The sequence below is a fragment of the Schistocerca cancellata genome, chromosome 1 (assembly GCF_023864275.1).
Source record: "Schistocerca cancellata isolate TAMUIC-IGC-003103 chromosome 1, iqSchCanc2.1, whole genome shotgun sequence".
Lineage (NCBI taxonomy): Eukaryota > Metazoa > Arthropoda > Insecta > Orthoptera > Acrididae > Schistocerca > Schistocerca cancellata.
In genome coordinates this window covers 223,844,403-223,868,220 of record NC_064626.1, presented here as the reverse complement: position 1 = coordinate 223,868,220, position 23,818 = coordinate 223,844,403, and the positions used below count along the sequence as shown (strand labels likewise).

The 23,818-nt window shown below is 39.9% G+C and overlaps 1 protein-coding gene across 6 annotated transcripts in view; it reads left to right on the top strand.

Moving 5' to 3' along the window:
* LOC126169670 (mucin-4-like) overlaps positions 1 to 23,818 on the top strand; it is a 555,343-nt gene that overhangs the window by 479,644 nt on the left and 51,881 nt on the right. For all 6 annotated transcript variants that reach the window (XM_049920663.1, XM_049920660.1, XM_049920664.1 and 3 more), the window contains 7 exons: positions 2,330 to 2,691; positions 6,207 to 7,169; positions 9,197 to 9,474; positions 12,687 to 12,917; positions 15,923 to 16,026; positions 21,638 to 21,802; positions 21,888 to 22,064. In XM_049920663.1, the coding sequence (XP_049776620.1) occupies positions 2,330 to 2,691; positions 6,207 to 7,169; positions 9,197 to 9,474; positions 12,687 to 12,917; positions 15,923 to 16,026; positions 21,638 to 21,802; positions 21,888 to 22,064 (2,280 nt within the window). The remainder of the gene's footprint in view (positions 1 to 2,329; positions 2,692 to 6,206; positions 7,170 to 9,196; positions 9,475 to 12,686; positions 12,918 to 15,922; positions 16,027 to 21,637; positions 21,803 to 21,887; positions 22,065 to 23,818) is intronic.

Below are 23,818 nucleotides of genomic sequence, written 5' to 3'. Positions count from 1 at the left end.
GCCCTGTTTGTATTTTGACTGCAGATAAGTGGGAAAAGGAGAAAATTTAAAGAGGAGTATTGTAACCTGAAAGAACTAGAAGGACAGTAAACTGGTTAGGCTACTGGATTTTTAATTCATGAGGCATGGAGTTCAAACTCTTATCCAGCCGTCCAAATTAAAGTTCATGTGGTTCCCTTAAGTTGCAGAAGGTAATGCCATGATTGTTACTTTGAGAAGATCAACACCACTTTTACTCCCCATCCTTTTCCAAACTGAGCTTCCTCATTCTCTACGTGTACATCCATACCCTGCAAACCATTGTGAAGTGCATGGTTGTGGGTACTTCCCGCTATGCCACGTATTAGGGTTCTTCCTGTTCCATCCACATATGGAGTGCAGTAAGAATGACTTCTAAAATGACTTGTGCATTCTATAACAACTTAATCTTTACTTTGCACTTTTCTCACATAATATACTGAAAGCTTTGGATCAAGACAGTAAGGTAGATCCAATATTTCTTGATTTCCGAAAAGCATTTGACCCAGTACCTTTCCTATGCTTACTGTCAAAAGTACAGTCATATGGGACATCAAGTGAAATTTGTGGCTGTATTGAGGACTTTGTGGTAGGGAGGATGCAGCATGTTATCTTGGATGGAGCATCATCGTCAGATGTAGAAGTAACTTCGGTATGCTCCGGGGAAGTGTGTTGGGACCTTTCGTGTTCATGTTGTGTATTAATGACCGTGCAGACAATATTAATAGTAACCTCAGACTTCTGCAGACGAAGCAGTTATCTATAATGAAGTACTATCTGAGAGAAGCTGCATAAATATTCAGTCAGGTCTTGATAATATTTCAAAGTGATGCAAAGATTAACAGCTTTCTTTAAATGTTCAGAAATGTAAAGTTGTGCACATCACAAAACGAAAATATTTTAGTATCCTGTCACTATAATATCAGAGTCACTGTTGGAGTCGGCCAGCTCATACAAATACCTGGGTGCCACACTCAGATGGTAAAGCAGATGACAGACTTCGGTTTATTGGTAGAATACTGGGCAAGTGCAATCAGTCCTCAAAGGAGATTGCTTACAAATTACTAGTGCAACCAGTTCTAGGATATTGCTCAAGTGTGTGGGACCTGTAACACATGGGACTAACAGGGGATATTGAACATTACAGAGAAGGGCAACATGAATGGTCACACATTTGTTTGATCTATGGGAGAGTGTCACTGAGATACTGAAGGAACTGTACTGGAAGACTCTTGAAGATAGATGTAAACTATCCTGAGAAAGTCTACTAACAAAGTTTCAAGAACAGGCTTTGAATGATGATTCTAGGAATATACTAGTATCTCCTACGTGTCGATCACATAGGAATCGTGATTAGAATAATTACTGCAAGCACAGAGGCATTCAAACAATCATTCTTTGTGCTCTCCACACATGAATGGAATGGGAACAAATCCTAATATCTGGTTCAGTTGGATGTACCCTCTGCCATGCACCTCAGGGTGGTTTGCCGAGAGTATATGTAGATATGATTGTGGTATGTAGGGCAATGTAGTATATTTGTAGATTTTTCACTTAATATTGGCTCTTGAAACTTTGTGAGTAGGCTTTTATGGGTTAGTTGCAGTATGTCTTCAAGCATTTGCAAGTTCAATATTTTTACTGTTTTCGTGACACACTGCCATGAGTCAATCAAAACTGGATTCCCCAATGCATGGATGTCAGTGATATTGTATGGTTGTTTCCTGGAACACCTATGAAACAGTTTTTGTGGATGGAAGTGACCTGTTCTTTTTTCTGACCATAGGGCACAGCTTTTGCCCAAGGAGCTGGTTGGGACCCATTTCCAATGAGCTCCTCAATGACAATACACGAAACCCTTATCTTCATTGCTTCCTCTCTCCCATCCTTTCTTTTAGAGGAAAGAAGGAAGTAATGGAGACTTACATAAAAAATCAGTCTAAATTAGGAAAATAGGCTTTAGAGAAATGGAAGCACAGGGATAAATGAAACTTTGCATGTTAAGAATTGTGTTAAAGCAGAATATTTGGCATTTGGTGATACAAAGAGCCAATTGAATCACACTGTAGTTAAAAAAAAAATAGTTTCTGACAATGCAAAATGAATAAATATTTGTATGGTCAGTAGATAACAATAACACAGAAAAATCTCCTACATCCTGTCAAAATTATGTTCAAAAACTTAATCGTCCCATAGTACACTGTTTTTGGCATTTTATTACATACACTTTTGGACAGCTGGCTAAACAAGTACAATGCACTGCTTGTTTCCCTGCATACATGCTGGTACATATCCTTGGTGGATTTTCCAGGCTGTTCTCAATTCTCCTCTGCCTGTGAGCCTTGCTGACTTTGGTGCTTACACTCAGCAGGCAATAGTGACATCATGCTCCCCATTGCCGAAGGATCTTTCATACCACGGTAGCACAGGATCAGCGTCAGCAGCACAGTCACCTCTGCATCATCCTCATAGTGGTGGCGGCGGCAATGGAACCGGGGCAGCTGGTACTGGGTGTGGCTCATCCCAGTATGCTAGCTCTCCTCTAGCAGCAGCCGGTGCAGGCACTGTGCATTCACCACTACCTTCTCCTCTCACGCAGCATGATTCCCCGAGCTTCACATATCCGACTCCACCTGCCAGCCAGGAGGGGCAGTCACCATCTTTCGGCCACAGGTACAAACAGCTGAATCTTTACCATAATTACTGCACTCTTATCTGTTAAAGAGTATAGAAATAAACTGTTTGCCATTACTACTTAGTCACATATGACACTGTTACTGGTTACATAACACATTTTGTTGTTATACTTTTGTCTCAAAAAGTCAAAGCCTAACCATAAAAAGCCTGTTTCAAAACCACTGCTTTTGCTGTTGTTGTTCAAATGGTTCAGATGGCTCTAAGCACTATGGGACTTAACACTGTTGTTGTTGTAATAATAATAATAATAATAATAATAATAATAATAAATATTATTATTATTATTATTATTATTATTATTATTATTATTATTATTATTATTATTATTTGCACTATGTTGAATTGTGAATCTATATATAGAATTTTGTTTTACTTCATATTGGATGTGTATAAAAGTAGAAATAATTATTTTAGTTTACTTATTTTGAAAAGCAAGGGGCAATCTGTGATAATATATTGGAGATGAACTTCTGTGCCAAGTTATTGTGTTAAATAACCTACTGTATATTAGTTTGCGGTAACTGCACCAAATATAAATTCAGCTTCTATATAGGTACTTTGAATAATTAATGGTGTAAGAATTATGTTTTAGAGTCCGCTTTAATTATTAATCAGCAATAATTTTGTAAACACTTTTTTTTTATTTATGTTCATTCATGTTTTAACTAGAACACTATAATGTAATCACATAAATGATTTTAAGTATGAAATACACTCCTGGAAATGGAAAAAAGAACACATTGACACCGGTGTGTCAGACCCACCATACTTGCTCCGGACACTGCGAGAGGGCTGTACAAGCAATGATCACACGCACGGCACAGCGGACACACCAGGAACCGCGGTGTTGGCCGTCGAATGGCGCTAGCTGCGCAGCATTTGTGCACCGCCGCCGTCAGTGTCAGCCAGTTTGCCGTGGCATACGGAGCTCCATCGCAGTCTTTAACACTGGTAGCATGCCGCGACAGCGTGGACGTGAACCGTATGTGCAGTTGACGGACTTTAAGCGAGGGCGTATAGTGGGCATGCGGGAGGCCGGGTGGACGTACCGCCGAATTGCTCAACACGTGGGGCGTGAGGTCTCCACAGTACATCGATGTTGTCGCCAGTGGTCGGCGGAAGGTGCACGTGCCCGTCGACCTGGGACCGGACCGCAGCGACGCACGGATGCACGCCAAGACCGTAGGATCCTACGCAGTGCCGTAGGGGACCGCACCACCACTTCCCAGCAAATTAGGGACACTGTTGCTCCTGGGGTATCGGCGAGGACCATTCGCAACCGTCTCCATGAAGCTGGGCTACGGTCCCGCACACCGTTAGGCCGTCTTCCGCTCATGCCCCAACATCGTGCAGCCCGCCTCCAGTGGTGTCGCGACAGGCGTGAATGGAGGGACGAATGGAGACGTGTCGTCTTCAGCGATGAGAGTTGCTTCTGCCTTGGTGCCAATGATGGTCGTATGCGTGTTTGGCGCCGTGCAGGTGAGCGCTACAATCAGGACTGCATACGACCGAGGCACACAGGGCCAACACCCGGCATCATGGTGTGGGGAGCGATCTCCTACACTGGCCGTACACCACTGGTGATCGTCGAGGGGACACTGAATAGTGCACGGTACATCCAAACCGTCATCGAACCCATCGTTCTACCATTCCTAGACCGGCAAGGGAACTTGCTGTTCCAACAGGACAATGCACGTCCGCATGTATCCCGTGCCACCCAACGTGCTCTAGAAGGTGTAAGTCAACTACCCTGGCCAGCAAGATCTCCGGATCTGTCCCCCATTGAGCATGTTTGGGACTGGATGAAGCGTCGTCTCACGTGGTCTGCACGTCCAGCACGAACGCTGGTCCAACTGAGGTGCCAGGTGGAAATGGCATGGCAAGCCGTTCCACAGGACTACATCCAGCATCTCTACGATCGTCTCCATGGGAGAATAGCAGCCTGCATTGCTGCGAAAGGTGGATATACACTGTACTAGTGCCGACATTGTGCATGCTCTGTTGCCTGTGTCTATGTGCCTGTGGTTCTGTCAGTGTGATCATGTGATGTATCTGACCCCAGGAATGTCTCAATAAAGTTTCCCCTTCCTGGGACAATGATTCACGGTGTTCTTATTTCAATTTCCAGGAGTGTACATGTTACACTAGTGACACCTGTAGGATTGTTTGTCAACACCTCTCTTTTACTGGTCATCGCTTGCCAGCTGTAGGACTGTTTGTAAATACCTGTCTTTTACTGGTCATCGCTTGCCAGTCTAGTGGTGCCCTGGCTGCAGTGATGTACTCTGTTGAGAGAGACATAAGACAGGTTTATGTGGTGAATAGCTGTCTCTATAGTTATTTTAATTTTGATATACTGATGCATCAGTCTTCTAGTCTGTTATGTAGCTGCCAATTAATGATAAAAGAGTACTTTTGTTGCTATTTTGAAACCTACACAATAACCTGTCTGTCAAGGTATCTGTTTCCCTGCTTTTGTACATTACAATTGTTTGTGTACAGTCACACTGTATAAATGCTTTCCAGATCTGATGATGGTAACTTTGATTACCGAAACTGGTCTTCGAGAATGAGGTTATTATTAGCAGTCTTGGCAAATAAGTTTATCTTCAGTAATGTAAAAGTTACGACATCATCCTAGCTTTAGAACAATTAGTTTCTTTCTCAGGAAGGAGAGAGGGATGGAGTGGGAAGGGTTAAAAAAGAAGGGTGGGTCCCGTAGACCCCAGGATGAGAGGGACCCTTGTCCTTGTCATGCCTGGGTGTCATAGAACTGAGGATGTGAGGATTTAGGTTTCTTTGATATTAATGAATATTCTGACTAACCAATTAAGAAGTCTCCCAGAACTGAGGATGTAAGAACAACAGTCTCCCTCATCCTGGACTCAATGGGATCTGCTCTTCCTTTTTAACCTTCCACACTTTATCCGTGGAAGGAACTAATTGTTCCAGAAGCTAGGATACTGTCAACACGTTTATTTTTATACTCGCCTGTCATCATTACTAAACATTTCACCCCCTGGGTGTAAGCACTGGTCAACAATTCTGCCTCATATTTATAAATACAATTATTTATTCATTAAACAATGGAAAGTCCAGGTAGGAATATCAACAATATAGGAAAAAATAGATTGCTACTTATCGTAAAGAAGACACAATAAGTCGTATACATGCCTGATTAAAAGTGTCTTTTAATTGTGCCTATCTCAACTTGACATATCTTCTTTACAATAAGTAGCAATCTATCTTCTCCTTCATTGTTGTTTATTTATTGATTTTTATTCATTTATTGTAGTCCAGTTTCTTGAAAATAAAAATGGTCTGTTACAATTCAGCTGTAAAATTATTGAACAAGTTAGTGCTGCATTTGCAGTTTTATGTGAGTTTCCTCTGCAGGAAGTCCTAATTTAAATTTGTAAAAAGTAATTTACTTTAGTTACATATTTCATGTATAAATTTGAGATGAATTGTCAGTCTGTTTCTTTCCACAGTCACGGGTCGCTGGTAACGAGCTCATTGCCACTCTCTTCACCTCACCAACAACAGACATCTGACTTTGTACAGTCAGTCATTGCACATGGAGGTCACGTTCCTCGGGTTTCGTCACCACTTTCGGCAGCTTTCTACACATCTACTATGTCGAGCTCAGCTGCTGTTGAAGCTGCTCTTTCAGAAGTGTTGCCTGGTGAAAGTGTGCAACAAGGAGCTTGCCTAACAAGTGGTACTTCATTGCGCACATCTTCCCTCGGGCTGTATCAGTCTCTCGTTAACCCATCACCTCCGCCACAATCTCCTCTGTCAGCGACTACACCTGTTCCGTCCCCACTTTCTCTTTCCAGTGTGCCCGCATCATCATCATCAGTATCATCTCCACTGCCTCCTTCCGCTTACACTCCCACCCAAAATACACAGATATCTTTCCCCTTATCACCTCATCATACCCTTCAGTCACAGATGATGCCAAACTCTGAAGACCCACTTCTCTCCAGCAGCCCGAAAGACTTTGGGAGTAGAAAGAGGTTTGAATTTGTCAGTGGTGGTCTGCATCATTCAGCCAAACTTGTCAGCAATGGTACTTCAGATTTTACCACGGGGAATCCTTCCAATGGACAAGTGACAGGAATTGTGGTGGACAGTAATGGTGAACTTAGATTTGTACAAACTTCAGGTGGTCAGTATCACAGCCAAACAAAGTGTGGGACAATAACTGGAAGTGGTGCTGTAGTTAATACAAACATGACTGTGATGGGTAATGGTGGAACAACTACAGTGTACAGGAAGACAGAGTTGGAAGTGAACAAAGTGCGAGTGCCAACAAAGTGTGCTAGTGTCTCGAACATGGGTCATCAAAATCACTATCAAGCGCGTACCAATGCTCAAAGATCTAGACTGCATGTTGCACTCGATGCTGTTAAGGAAGAAGTAGACGATGATGTTTTTCTTAGCCCCACTAGGTAAGTTTCTGTGAGAATGTTATACCAGCCTCAATTATATTTAAATTGAAGCATGCTACTGTTGCTATATAACATACCATTTTTTGAATATTCTGACTAGCCAGTTATGACTCTATTTAAAGTATTATTATGATTTGAATATTTCCACATAGTAATATTCGAGAGAACTAACTCATATCTTGTCAATACGGCCAGAAAGAAGTCTCAGACTAGTCGTTTTTCTGTAGTTCATTTTGTTTCACTTGTTTTTTGTAAGAAAGGCATCAACATAGCAATAGGGTAGTCGTTAGTAATCATTTTAACAAAAATTTTTTTCTAACTACTTAATCTCATCAGAGTCAGCAAAATATAAGTGCAACTAGAAACCACAGGACAAGGCAAAAGAAATTTGATTAAGCAGTGACTTTCTCTGATTTTTGCTATTGATTTCTTTCTTTTTTTATCTAATCTTATATTTTCAAGGATTACTAAGTCATCAGCAATCTTATTGTTTTTATACCTTAAAGTATTTATTTCACTTTTCATGTTTCTCATTGATTTCCTTTGTTATTGTGTACAGATTGAATAACATGCAGGATAAGCTAAAACACAGTCTTACTCCCATTTGAACCACTTCCTCCCCTGCATCACTTTCATCTCTTGTGAATACTGTTCGTTATTAATTGTAGATGGCCTTTCACTCCTTGTGTGATATCATTTCCATCTTCAGAACTCCAAAGAATGTATTCTTCAAAACTTTTTCTTAACTTACAAATGATATAAATGTAGGTTTTGTTTCTCTTGAATCTATCTTCTAAGATAAGTCATGAATGTTCCTACATTTCTCCGGAACCCTAATTGATCTTCCCTTAGTCAGCTTTCTACCATTCGTTCCATCCTTCTGTAGATCACTAATGTTAATATTTTGCAACCAAGAGTTATTTAACTGATGGTTTGACAATGTACCTCTCAGTTCCTGTCTTCTTTGGTCTTGTAATTATTAAATTCCTCATGAAGTCTGAGGATATTTGCCTCTGTCATAATCCCACATACCAGGTGGAACACCTTTTCCACAATTTGTTCACCCTATATCTGAATAATTCTGCAGAAATATCATCTACTCAAAATCTGAATAATTCTGCAGAAATATCATCTACTTGATATGTCTTGTTACAGCATAGACGTTTCAGTGAAGCACTACTTACTAACCGTCTCTTAAACCTACAGCTGTCTGTTGTGTATGGACAAGACTATTGAACTGCAGTACTTTTGCACAGCACTAATGTTAAAACAACACACTTAGGTTTTGTGTTAAGGGTTTTATGTTTTCTCTGCCTATTTCTATTTTTTTCTGGTTTTTATTTATGTATAACTATGTATTTGAAGAATTTGCTTATAGACAATTTGTGTGTGTGTGTGTGTGTTTTTTGCACTACAAATGTACCTACCTACCTATGATTACTACTGCTTGAAAGTGTCTATGTTTACGGGAGAAGCAGGAAGACAATTTCATAATATTGTCCTACATCCAGCCGCAACAGAATAAATACACTGCATAAAATGCTTTTTCTTTTGTTTTTGTTGGGCTCCACCTTTTCCTGTTCAATGTACACTGGAAAGTAAGAAGTGAATGTTCATATGGAAGTTGGCCACATCAATTTCATGAATTCTGCAAAGAGCATATTTTCATTGGTAATGCAGAAGTTTATGTTTGTTATAAAATTCCATAATGATGTTACAAAACTCATGGACTGCAGTCATACGGTGTAGAGCCACAGTGTTGGTAATGACACTGGAGAAATGGCATAAGAGAGTACATGGAGTGGAATAGGATGATTTTAAATGGTAATGCTTTTCAATAAAATAGTAAGTAATTTACCAAGAAAAATCAGGACTTCCCTTAAAAATACTATAAACATCAAAGAGGTAGAATGTTTTAATATTTCGCTTCTGTTGCTGCCAATGCAAAACTACAGCTATCATTTAGTTTATTACTGAGGCTGATAACATTTACTAGTGATGAATAGTGACACAGATGTGCTACGCAGTGTTCCAGCAAGTCCAGTTCGTATGGTTCGTAAACGGATGCGACCAGAAGCACTTGTGCAAAATAGTCCACCGATTCATATGCCATTGTCAACTTACCAATCGCGGCTGAGGGCACCACGGGTGTCGCAGTGTGGCAATTCACCATCATCGGCTCCTTCATCTCTGCCATACACTCCTGCACCCATGCTCAGCCCAACACGACCTGGCCAGGGTCTATACTGGCAGATTACTGCAGCATCTGCATGGCCTTCTTCAACAACACTTGGTAGTACTAAAAGTAAGTTTTTTTTTCAAACTGAAACTTTCTGTTTCTTAGTTAAACATTTATTTTTGTTTATTTCGAACAAAGTTGTCTTATTTGTTTAAAAAAGTGTTATTTTATTTGTAACTTATGTGATGACTTGTGTATTTAAAGGTTGCTTCTTGTATTTATTGTCCAGCCAACAGTAACTGAAAACATACTTGACAAGTTTCAGTAAAAAGATATGTAAAAATTCTTAATTGCAGTACCTCTCTTTATGTTTCACATTTGCAAAGTCAACAAACAGTATTTTTACACTTGACCTATTCATGTTGGGCAGGTGCCGCAGTGGAATAAATACTAAGCCATAGAAATATTGTATACACAAACTGAGTCATCAGCTGGATAGACCTTCAGAAATATAGTTTCAAGGATATTTCAGTCTGGTAATTGACAGATGCAGAGAGAGTTTTGTTTTTGTTAGGCACATCTTGTTAAACATTCATTTCTGAACAGTATGAAAATTCCAGTACTAAAATTATAAAATAATTTTAGAAAAATAAGTTGAGTTTTTCTTTATTAGTATGCAAATAAATGAGCTTAAAGTCAGAAAGAATTAGAGGTGACTTGATACAGACTTAACAAATTCCATATAAATGAGATACTTCAGTAAATACTTGTACAATACTGGTAGTGTAATTAACTGTAACAAAACTATTATGAAAAGGGCAGATTGATACTCACCATATAGAGGAGGCATTGAGTCACAGACGAAAAGACTGCTGCATGCTTTAGCTTTCAGCCAAAAGGCCTTCTTCTGAAGCAGAAAACACACACATGTCAACATAAGAACAACCCATACACAAATGACCCCTGTCTCTGTGTGCTGTGGCCAGAGACAGTGATTTATGTGTGTATGTGTTTTCTACCTCAGAAGAATGTCGTCTGACCGAAAGCTAAAATGTATAGCAGTCTTTTCATTTTGCCTGTCTGTGAGTCAACAACTTCTCTATATGTTGAGTAGCAGTCTGTCCTTTTCATAATATTGTTGTCATTCCATTGTAGGCTTTCTGTTATCTGTCGCAAAACAAATTAACAGTTCACATAGTGCAATCTCTTTTGTTACCCGTGAAACATGTATCGGATGGTAGTTGTCATAAGGGATGCAATACTTTAGCCACAAGCAGCTGTATTAGCATTAATTACACACACAGATATACTAAATATTATCAGGAATGTCAATGGGAAGTGATTTTAAACCTGTGATATCAAGGGCTCTTCCGTATTCTAAGTTTTGTAACCATTTATTTTGTACCAAAAGCAAGATTCACACGAGAAAACTGTACAGTTGCAAGGAGCAAAATGGCTGGTCAGTGCATATTTTCAGGATGCAAAATGCTAAGCACTGCCAACAGACAAATATGAAAAGTAGAAAAGGTGCCCCAGCTTTTGAAATTGTTAGTCCCTTCTCCTGGAAGGAAAGAGGACTGAGTGTTTGACTACATTATCTACAGCATGCGTATTTTAATATAAGAAAGGTCAGCTTAATTTGATTGTGTAAAATACTTAGCAAGTATATTACAATTTAAAACAAAAAACTTGCAAATGTGAGAGTGTTTTGAAAAGTTCTCGGAATCACCACAATAGGTGGCCAGCGCTAGCGCAACGAGTTGTTCACGTGATATTCATTGGACTGTTTCCTGTAAACATGTGCCATGTCAGTGCTCTTAGAAGAGAACTGTGACAGTGACGTGGCTCGGTTGCTGTTCCCGCATAATGATTTGATAAGATGGAAAAAAACTGAGATTTGGACAGTGGTTAAGTACTTCGTAAAGAAAGGTACAAAAGCAAAGGTCATTCATGCTGATTTCCAGAATACACTGGGGGACTCTGCTCCTTCATATTCAACTGCTGCCAAGTGGACAAATGAATTTAAATTTGTTTGGAAGAGGTTAGATGATGATCTGCTGAGTGGTCACCCAAGATGTGACACTACTCCAGAAATCTGTGCAAAAGTGCACAAAATGGTCATTGAGGATCACCGATTGAAAGTGCATGAAATTGCTCATGCTTGCCAGATGTCATCTGAAAGGGTATATCACATTTTAACTGAAGAATTGGAAATGAAAACATTATCTGCAAGATGAGTGCCACGACTCTTGACGCTGGATCAAAAAACGCGTCAGAATGGACATATTGGAACAATGTTTGGCCCATTTTAGGAGAAACAAACAAGATATTTTGCACCAGTTTGTGACTACAGATGAAACTTGGGTGCACTACTATATGCCAGACACAAAACAACAGTCAAAACAGTGGAAAAATGCTGATTCTCTGCCATCAAAGAAAGCAAAAACAATTCCTTTGGTGGGAAAGGTCATGGCATCAGTGTTCTAGGATGCGAAGGGGATTCTCTTTGTAGATTATTTCATCTTTGGGCAAACAATTACTGGAGAATACTATGCTAACCTCCCGGACAAATTGCAATAAAAGATATGTGAAAAAAGGCCAGGTTTATCGAGGAAGAAAGTCGTGTGCTGTGATAAAAGGTGAGGTTTAGCAAGGGAGAAAGTCATGTGCTGTCGCTATTGCAAAATTACATGAACTAAGGTATGAATAGTTGCCATACCCACCTTATTCAACAGATATGTCTCCGTTACACTTCCATCCCTTGCCAAAACTGAAAATTTCTCTTGGGGGATGAAGATTCACTTCAGATGAAGAACTGATAGCCAGAGTTGAGAGCTATTTTGCATGCCTGGAGAAAACTCATTTTTGAGATGGGATCAAGGAACTGGAACCCCGTTAAACCAAGTGCATTAATCTACAAGGAGACTACATTGAAAAATTAAAATTGTTTCAGTGGTGTTAGAACTTTTTTTCTATTACATTCCAAGAACTTTTGAAACCAACCTCATATGACAGTAATGTTGGATAGTCTGGGGGAGGCTAGAAAGGAGGGCATATCACTCAGACCATAGACTGAGAGGAACCCACTCATTGTGAGGACGAGGAGAGATAAGGATCATTTATTTTAGGGCAATCTGATAAGAATGAAATCTGAGGTATGTAAATTTATCTCTTGTTATTTCTAAGAATGTGTTATTTTTGGCTTCATTTTTCAATTTGTGTTCACTATCTTTTTTTTAAAACAGTAGGGTGGGAACCACACACCTTATTGTAGTGATGTGGTCCTTACAGCGTTCCACATTTGTAATTTTATGGATAACACTACGTTGGCTTTTCAGGTGGCAGCGGTGGAGACTCGCAGAGCTCAGAGGAAAGTCAGCAGGGACTGCCAGCAGTCAGTAGTGACAATGCCCCAGAATCTGATGTCACTCCCCATATTAACATTGGTTCACAGTTCCAATGCACTATTCCTTCATGGAATCCTGACAGGGAAAAAGCAAGTAGTGAACCTTCCCATGAACATTTGTTATGGGATCCTGGAATCAGTTCAGTCTGTACTGATGCAGAAGGTATGTACTGATTGGTTAACATTTCTTTTATTTGTGCAGTCCAAATCAGAATAATACAAAAAAGTCAAGCACAGATTATACTAAGATAATTGAAATGATTTAACTTATTAAAGAAATAAATTTTTGCAGAGCAAATGTCTTAGGTGTATAAAATATATGTTTGTTTTTGAAAAATTGCATAGAAAGAGAACAGTGGAAAGGTACTAGAATGTCTAAAAACTGACAAAAATAATTTGGTGCCAAAGAGAATGGATTACTGTAGCAGCACATTTTGAATTCCCATTAATCTAATAAAGTGCTGTTGAAGATTTGATAGTCTGCATTTTGGACAACAGAGATGCCTTTCTTGTTATACCCTTTTCATTAACAGCAAAGCCATTAAAAACTTGTGTAAGATCACAGTACACATATTTTCCACGGGTTGGTCCAGACAAGTGTCAAAACAGTGCCTCCAGAAAATCCGTGGCTGATGTGGACATACTCTCTCTATTGGGCAAGCCATCAAACCCATTCACAACTGGGCCTGCCGTATGTGCCGTTCATTGTTGTATATCCAATAGCCCTTCAACAGCTTTCCAAGAATTCAGATTTCACTTGCTGATTCCGTTATTTTCACTACTTACTTTACTTCTATTTGTTACATGCATGGTATTATCACCTTCGTCACTTTGCTGTGTATGTGACACCTATCAAATTTGTTATTTTTTGTTCTGTTTGTTCCTAAAATTGGTATGAATGACTAATGTAATCCAGAAATTTCCATTATTGTTATCCAATACACATGGAAGATGCTACTTTGTTAAGAAGAGTTGTTGGGTTCACTATACTGAGTGTGGTTCCCAGGTAGATTTCTCTGAACATGGAATAAATGCTGTAAGTTTATTTTCAACTGCTTCCATCCATTGTGCATTTATTTTTAATTTTATGAATTTGTCAGCTGTTACCTGTGCTTGTGCTTGCACATCAGTAGAACGAAATGAAAGTTGCATATGGCTTTATTGGCTGGGAGACCTCATTTGGGATGTTGACCACATGACATAAGCATTTTTCTTTGAAGCTTCCTCAGCAACTTGCATGTTGATGATGATGAGACCACCATAGCCAGTCCTGAGAGGAAGGAATCTAACCTGGTTGGGAATCGAACCTGGGACTCCATGATCAAGAGTCATCAATGCTAATCACTTACCTCAATTCTGAATATTAAATCTCTTTATGCTGAAAATGGAAAAAAGAAAAGAAAAATAAAAAGACCCTGTCCTTGAGATTCCGATATTCGTTCAGGACCAGTAAAGATCATTAGCTTTCCATCAGCATCGTTGGTCCTCATTGAATTCTAACTTGCATAATTCATCAAGGAAAACCAAGAGAATTGATTAAAAACTTGTGAAACTGCTCAACACATCTTCCGGTGAACTTTTGTCGCATAATCCAATGTTGCTGTTGCAGATAAGATGGGTAGTGTAATATATCCAGAGTAGCTGTGGTAACTGAGTAGTGAATGCATTGCCCCTGAGAACATGGCCAGGCCGGATGGACTTGTTCTGATAATTGAAGCCAATTTGTTCCTTGTCAACAACCAAATTACATTTTCATCTGAATTAACAAATTTAAGTGTGAGGCTTCTCTGTAAGTGACACCTTCTGCAGAGAGAATTTTGTGTTACTCTGATGTTGTGCAACTTCACTCTAGTTAGAACCTTTCCTTAGATTACATCCTTCCAAGGGGATTTGATATCTCACAGCAGGAATTTTTGATGAACAAGTCCACCTGCTTAGCTGGGTGGGAACATGCTCGCCTCCCATGCAAGTGGACCCGGGTTCGATTCCCAGCCGGGTTGGAGATTTTTCTGCTCGGGGACTGGGTTTTGTGATGTCGACTGAAATAAGACTTGCACTTGGTGGCCGAACTTCCCCGCATGGAGCCTCCCAGCCAACGATGCCATATGCTCTTCTTCTTCTTCTTCTTCTTCATTTTTCTTTAAATGCAGATTGCATCAGAATTTTCTCCATTTTTGTCAATTTTCTCGATGGGTAACTACTATAAAGTGAGTGTACTGGTAGATGTTGACACACTTTTTGGTATAATAAGGCAATGGAAGAGTGGAGGAATTCTGCCCCCATGTAACTTGCCATAATGAAATATGACTGCATATAACAGGGTGTGTCCTGTTACAGGTATGAGTACTGCTGATGGCATTAACTGGGCCATAAGAACATGAGCTACGATGATTTGTTTCCTTTTTTCTTTTCTTTTCTTTTCTTATGATGATTGATGGTGGCAGCTCTATAATAAAATGTAGAGTTTCTAAAATTACTAAATAGCTAAAACTGATGAAGAACAAAAATAAATAATTTGTAGTTTGGTGCAGTGCAAATTTTATAATATTTATCCAGGGAATAACATCAACTGTGTCTGCATGTTACTCACAACTGCACTTGCATATAGTAGTTAAAGGCAGCCTCAATAAAAGCCTCACACATTCTACATGTAAAGGCATGACATCTCTGTTTATCATGCAGCACTAAAATTACACTCTCGTGAGTCTTCAAGCACCTCGGGAGCTATAACAGTAGTGTGATGCTCAGCGGCTGCAGTGCAATGGGCTTGTGTCTGATATGACGTTGTATTCTTCAAATCAGTAAACATCTTTACTACGTAGTTTCTAAAGTGATCTGAAGTATTTCTCATCATTCAAGCTATCTCCATACCAAATTTCATCAAAATCAGACCAGCGGTTTAATTGTGAAAGTGTTACAGACAGAGTTACTTGTGCATTTATAATATTAATTTGGATGATGCAAGTGCTTTGAAGTTACTCATATGAAATTGACAAAATGTGTTGTCAGCTAAAAGCAGATAATAGACAAATAACTGAAATTTGTATTTTTGCTCTTAATGATCATTAAAAGAATAGCTACATAAGAATATTTATTCTCTTCAGTGGCTTTAATAAGTCTAGGTAAGGTTTATGAGTTGTGATAATTTTCTTTTTCTTTCTTTGGCAGTTGAAATGTACCTTGAGTTTGCCTGCTGTGCTGCAGTGCCAGGTGGTGGTCGTAATAAGGAGTATGCACTTCATTTGCTTCATATGTGTAATGGAAATATCCATGTAAGTTGTGGTTTGAATTTATTATTTTACTGGCATTTGTTTTACTTGTCATTCCCCTAAGTCTTGTGCAAGTACTAAGGAGAAATTATTTGGGATATTGTGCCTGTATGTTCATTGTGCAACTTGCACCAACACCTCATTCGTGTTGTACTAGATGTATTGAAATGTTCATGGAATCACTTGGTGATAATGGACAAGTCACAATGAAAATCTTGTGAGTGTACCATATTACAGCTCTTCAGTATGGTGTCATTTCATCTCAGCTAATTAATATAATTTTACAGAGTTACACAGTTGTATACATATGAAACACTTTATCACTGTAAAAATCCATTTTGCATGGAGATTTAGAGCACAAAATGGAAAGGCTGAACAAGTGACATCACTTCACAAAATCCTCTGTGTTCATATATATATATATCACATTTTTAAATATATAAAATTAAGGAAAGGCAACTGCTCACATATAGCAGATCAATGCATGGAGCACATAAACACATAGCAGAAAACACTATTCACACTAGTGTTCTAGCAACACACATTTACATATACAGCCACACAGACATCCAAACACATGCTCCTGTTGCCACTGCAAGACTTACTGATACTTGAGTGTTTATAGCAGTTGCCCGAGTTGATGGAGATGGGGAAGCAGTAGTGAGAAAAAGGCAGGTCTGTGGATGGTCGACTTCATGGTTGCATAACAAGATGAAAAGAGTACAGAGGCTACAACAAAAATACATGTAAGAAGGGGGAGGATGAGCAACTTAGTGGGGGAAAAGGGTAGGGGAAAAAAGGAGGGAAAGGTGAAGATGAAGAGAGAGAAAGGAAAGTGTTAGGAAAGGCAGAGGGATTGAAAAAGAGGAAAGAGTAGAGAGTGAGAGAGAAAGGGAGAGGGAGAGTGCCTGCATGGGAGGGCAGGGAGGGGAGGTGACAGGCGTAACTCACGACCTACCCTCACAGCTTCAGTTCTGCTAGAACATCTCTCTTACTCTCCAAACTTCACAGAAGCTTTCCTAGCTTTGTAGACTACCACCAATGACAGAAATGACATAGCAGAGAAATATCTAAGCAGAAGGAGAGCATCCGCATGGCATGGACAGAGGAAAAGCGGTGTTGACCGAAGAGAGTAGAGAAAAGGCAAGGTGAGGCAGTGGGAGCAGATTAGCAGAGATTTGGGCCAGAGATTTGGGCCAACATGATGTGTTTGAGAGGCATTTCCCATCTGCATAGTTCAGAGAAATTTGTGTTGGAAGGGAGTATCCAAACAGCCCTCGTAGTAGAGCAGCTGTTGCAGTCATTCATGTTGTGGTGTGCAGCATATTCGGCAACTGTATGCTCAAGCTTGTGATTCACCACAGTTTGGCGGTGGCCATTCATGTGAGTGTACAGTTGGCTTCTTGTCATGCCAGCATGGAATGCTGTATAGTAATCGAAGCATATCTGATATATAATGCGGCTGCTTTCACATATGGCCCTGCGTTTTATCAGGTAGGAAATGTCTGTGACTGGATCATGGTAGGAGGTGTTTGGGACAGATCTTGCATCTGAGCCAACCACAAGGGCATGACCCAGGGTGTGTAGAATTGGGAATGGGGTTGGAATAGGAATGGACAGAGACATTTTGTAGGTTGGGTGGGCAGCCTAACACTACCATCCCTTGTCTCAGAGGATAGTCGAAGCCCTGATGGAAGATGCGGTTGAGTTTTTCAAGGCTAGGGCAATAATGGGTCAGCGGCTGGTTATGTTTACTAGGTCTGAGAATCTGATGGCACAAGAGACTTGTTTGTTTATCCGGATGAGTTGGATAGGACACTGCCTGTCAGTAAAGGCTCTGGTAAGGTTATTGGTATATTTTGACAACTCCTGCTTTCCATCATAGATGTGGCATCCACGCATAGTGGAGTATAAGTCTGGACACATGGCAGGACTTGCTTTCTCTTTCCTCCATAACCTCTGTGCCTGTTCCCAAATCCTCTTCACCTGGTCCTTCTAACCTCATAAAGCTGCCTTTCTATGTAAGGTGAGGATCACCAAGTTAAGATATGGAGGCATACAGACAGTTGTTTCCCCCTTGCTGTATTTGCAAGTGGAACAGAGAAGGAAATGACCTCCGCTATGCACTGTACGGTGGCTTGGTGAGTGTGTAGATGTAGATGTGTGTCGACATCACATCTTAGGTGGCTCCATAAATACATCTGCCCATATCAAGTGCACCAGCCACAAAAAGTACATCCACTTTGGTAACTGTCCCCCACTCCAGGTCAAAATGTCTCTTCCTTACAGCCTCGCCATCTGTGGATGTCGCATCTGCAGTGGAAAGCAGGAGTTGTCAAAATATATCAAAAACCTTATCAGAGCTTTTACTGACACACTGTATCCTATCCTGCTCATCCATAAACAAACAAGTCTCCCATGACATATGTTCCTCTGACACCAGTAAACCTGTTAACCATCCACTGACCAGCTCTCTTCTGATCCTCAGTATCATACTGGCCTTGGAAACCTCAACCATGTCCTTCACCAGAGTTTCAACTACCTCTCGTCATGTCCTGAGATGAGGGATAGTAGCATTCTGCCACCCACCAAGCCTACACAATATCCTTGTCCACCCCTATTCCAATCCTCCCAATCCTGCACACCATGGGTCATTCCCTTGTGGTCAGCCCAGATGCAAGACCTGTCCCAAAGACCCACCCACCACCTGCTATACTGTCCAATCACAGGCATTTCCTACCCAATAAGAGGTGGGGCTATGTGTGAAAACAGTCAAGCTATATTTCAAACAATGGAAAATACATGATGGAATATTGACAATATAATGAAAAGGATTCCCAAAACACACACTCACACACTCACACACACACACACACACACACACACACACACACACACAGGCTGGAACTGCAGTCCAGCCTCAGTGGCCATGTGTGTCTGAGTTGTGCTTGCATGAATGTGTGTTGTGTGTGTGTGTGTGTGTGTGTGTGTGTGTGTGTGTGTGTGTGTTGTCTACATTAGAAGAAGGCCTCTCAACCAAAAGTCCACAAGTCCACTTGTTTAGCAGGCCTTTTGTTGTGCCAATCTGCAACTCAACATCTCCATTATATGGTGAATAGCAGTCTGTCCCTTTCATAATATTGTCATGTTATATATCACCTATGCTGCGATTACTATACAGCCTTCTCTGTTGGCATGACAAGTAATCAGCTGTCAACTCACATAAATGGTCATTGTCAAACTGTGGCAAACTGGGGATTTGACTATCTAGTTGCCAGATTTGACCATGCAGTTGCCAGACATGCTGCACACCACAACACAAATGACTGCAACAGCTGCTTCACTACATGGGCTGTTCGGATACTCTCTTCCAATACAAGTTTCTCTGAACTACACAGATGGGAATCATCTCTCCAACACATTATCCACTCCCACAATCCCCCTGGCCTAAAACTTCGTGCTAACCTTACCTCTTCCCTACTCTCTTCTGTCCACGCCACTCCTTCTCTGTCCAGATTGTGCACTGACTTCTCATACCACACTTCCTCTCCCTTTCACCCCCCTCCCTCCCCCAATCTGGGAATCTGGGCATTCTCTCTTTCCCTCTCCCTCTCTCTGCTCGCTGTTCCTCTCCCCCCCCCCCCCCTCCTTTTCAACTGGTCTCCCTTGTATCAGTTTCTCCCTCTTTGTCTTCACCTGTCTCCCCTTCCCCCCACACCTCGAGTTCACCCCTCTATCCCTCTTCCTCTCCCCACATCCCTTTCTGTTGTGTCCTCCGGACTCTTTACATCTTGTTGTATGACCATGAAGAAATCTGTTTCAAAACCTGCCTTTTTCCCAGTATCCCCTCCTTGCATCCTTCCTTACTCTCTCTTCACCTCCATCAGCTCATGAAAATGTTATCAATAACTGTGTATCAATAATTAATCTTGCTCTGGCATTGAGAGTGTGCATTTGCAGGTATGTGTTGTGTGTGTGTGTGTGTGTGTGTGTGTGTGTCTGACTGTGTGTGTACTATTGCTAGAAAAAGTGCTAGTGCTCAAAAACTTGTGTGAATGCTGCTTTCTGTTATGCGTTTCTGTGCTCCATGCATCGATCTGCTCTAGGTAAGTGGTTGCCTTTTCTTAATTTTACATATTGCTCCATCTAGGAATTGCCATTATTGTTATAAATTTTTAAATATATATTAGTTGACTAAGCTGAACTGTGTAGTCATAAATTCAACATGTACAGAATGTAAAAAGGCCTAGAATCTTCACATAAATTATTGATTTTTTGAGAACACAAAGAAGAAAAATAAGTGGTAGAAAGTTTATATTTTAGTGTACACAACTGCAGCAGAATTGCATGTGCAGATACCACACAGTAATCACACTGAGGGATACAGGTTACAAAGATTCATGAGTGTGTAGCCATTAGTGTAGCAGTTGTAAGAACAAAATATGTCATTCTGGTATCAGTACTTCAACTTTCTGCTGATGAGAGCTCTTGCCTTTCTCTCCCTCTGATACACGCTTTCATGCTTTATTAACTGTATCATCTCTCATTACTGCACTCAGCAATCTACTACAATAGACTTCCCCACCCTCCACTGTCCGCCAGTTTATTTGGCTAATTAGCATTTTTGTCATTATGTTTCATCATCGTATCAATATATTCAGGATCTTCTCCGTTAACCAACCAGTGCCTTTCTTATCTTTATCAACTCTCCACACCTCTTCTATTACTTCTGACCTATTCATTCCATTATGCTGCATTACTTGCCAGTGATAGTTTTAACTTTCACACTTTGAAAGATCTTGCCTCCTATTATTTACTTGTTTACATTCAACTTCTGTGTATATGGAATATGACAATTATGTTTAAATAAAATAAGTGCCTTAGACTTATGCAGGCTGAGTAGGCTCCTGAAATTTCTGACTCCCACTAGCTAAATTGTGTACTGTTATTAGAAGCTAGAGAGGTATCTTGTTTATTTTGTCATCTCTTTTGTTTATTATTTTCTTCATGTGTATGTGTGGGAGAGGAGAGCATCCATCCCAGTGTGTGTGTGTGTGTGTGTGTGTGTGTGTGTGTGTGTGTGTGTGTGTGTGTGTTCCAAGCTGATCTGTTTTCCTTGAAGCTTAAAATAACTTTTGTATTTTTAAAAGCAATGGAGATATTCTTGCACATATGGTTTTATAAAATTAGTATTTCAAAAATTTGGAAAAAAGTTTTAATGGTTTGTTATACTGTTCACATTTGTATATTTTTGAAACATGATTTTCTGTACCATACTAGTACATACTTAATTTTATTGTATGAAACAAAAATGAATTCCATGTAAGTAAACCAGTACTCAGCTCAGTTTCCTTACAGACTTGGATTTTTTAGTAATAATATTCTTCCTATATCACTTTCAGTTCACAGTTACAAAAAAGCAATTTTAGCTTTTGTAGATATACTGTTTCTTTTTGATAAGCAAGGAAAAACATACTTCATTTCTTTCTTGATGATATATTCCAGCATCTACACAGAAACTTATTTACCTCACAATAAAAACTTAATTTATGTTAGGAAAATGGTTGTGATTCAAGTGAAATACTAATGCGGTTTCTACTTACAACATTATTAGGAGGCAATGCTGAAACTAATGCAGCCAACACCAGCCTTACCTTCTGGACACCCACTTCTTGCATACGATTACAATGAAAGTGACCGATGGAGTGCAGAAGAACTTGATATGTTCCATCAAGGACTGATTAAGTATGACAAGGACTTCAGAAGCATAGCAAATGAGGTAACATTAAATATATGGGCATTTCCTTCATATTCATACAGGAATAATAATGCAGTTATTAGCATTGTGTGTTCTGTCTCTGCAGATTGGCTCAAAATCTTTAAAACAGTGTATCCAGTTTTACTATTTGTGGAAGAAGGTGTGCCCTGAAGAGTACAAACGGATGCGCCTAGCAAGGCGTAGACAAAATTTGGATTACAATGGACGAGTTGATATGGAGTTTGAAGATATTAGGGTGGAAGACTCGCGGAACAGTATTCCTGTGAGCTTATATTTTTTCTGTAGTTTTTATATGTAAGAGCATGATACAACAAAACTTCATAAGTTGTTTTTTTGCTGTATGTACCTTAGATTTTGTGATTTCTTGCATTTTTTCTCACTTAGATTTTCTATTGCACTTGCCCTTTTTGCTTATCTTAACCTAGAACACTGGGAATACTTTCCATCAGTAATTCACTGATCCTTGAACTAGTAACTTCTAAATAATCTAACACTTTTACCATACATTATCCAGTAATTGGTAAAAAGTTTACATGTCATTAAAGCTGCATTTGAAAGATAAAATGTAAATTGTTTTTGTGAGTAATCTAACCTATATTTCTGAACAGAGACTCTTTATGGCAGATTCTTAATGGAAGTTTATATAGTGATGCAGGAAACAAATTATACCTTAAAATTTTTTTCCTGTTGCTGTTTAATAGCAGAATACTTCCAGGCGCTTAAAAAGGGCACATAAAATCATATTGTAATAGAAGGTCATGTACAACAGATACTTTAAAAAAAATCTCTTGTGCAAATTCAGAAAAGTGCAAAATTAAATTGACTCATATATACAGGGTTATTACAAATGATTGAAGCGATTTCACAGCTCTACAATAACTTTATTATTTGAGATATTTTCACAATGCTTTGCACACACATACAAAACCTCAAAAAGTTTTTTTAGGCATTCACAAATGTTCGATATGTGCCCCTTTAGTGATTCGGCAGACATCAAGCCGATAATCAAGTTCCTCCCACACTTGGCACAGCATGTCCCCATCAGTGAGTTCGAAAGCATCGTTGATGCGAGCTCGCAGTTCTGGCACGTTTCTTGGTAGAGGAGGTTTAAACACTGAATCTTTCACATAACCCCACAGAAAGAAATCGCATGGGGTTAAGTCGGGAGAGCTTGGAGACCATGACATAAATTGCTGATCATGATCTCCACCACGACCGATCCATCGGTTTTCCAATCTCCTGTTTAAGAAATGCCGAACATCATGATGGAAGTGCGGTGGGGCACCATCCTGTTGAAAGATGAAGTCGGCGCTGTCGGTCTCCAGTTGTGGCATGAGCCAATTTTCCGCAGGCTACGCGTGAAACTTGCCCGCACGCATTCAACCGTTTCTTCGCTCACTGCAGGCCGACCCCGTTGATATCCCCTTACAGAGGCATCCAGAAGCTTTAAACTGCGCATACCATCGCTGAATGGAGTTAGCAGTTGGGGGATCTTTGTTGAACTTCGTCCTGAAGTGTCGTTGCAGTGTTATGACTGACTGATGTGAGTGCATTTCAAGCACGACATATGCTTTCTCGGCTCCTGTTGTCTCACTACGCTCTCGAGCGCTCTGACGGCAGAAACATGAAGTGCGGCTTCAGCCAAACAAAACTTTATGAGTTTTTCTACATATCTGTAGTGTGTCGTGACCATATGTCAATGAATGGAGCTACAGTGAATTTATGAAATCGCTTCAATCATTTGTAATAGCCCTGTACATCGTGTCAGAATGTTCGCAAGAAAACTATCAGGATTTCTCAAAATGACACTTCTTAATTTCATGATCCCAAACCACAGAGTGATACTGCTGCATAAATCTTACCACCTTACAAATTTTCCTTTGTGGTGGGACCACAGTCATGTAGAAGTTTTTGAAAGAAATGTTTGCAATTTGACTGTAGATTTTTAGTCATTCGTTTCACATGATCTCAAACAGTGATTTCAAACAATGAAAAATCTAGGATGGAGTAATAGCA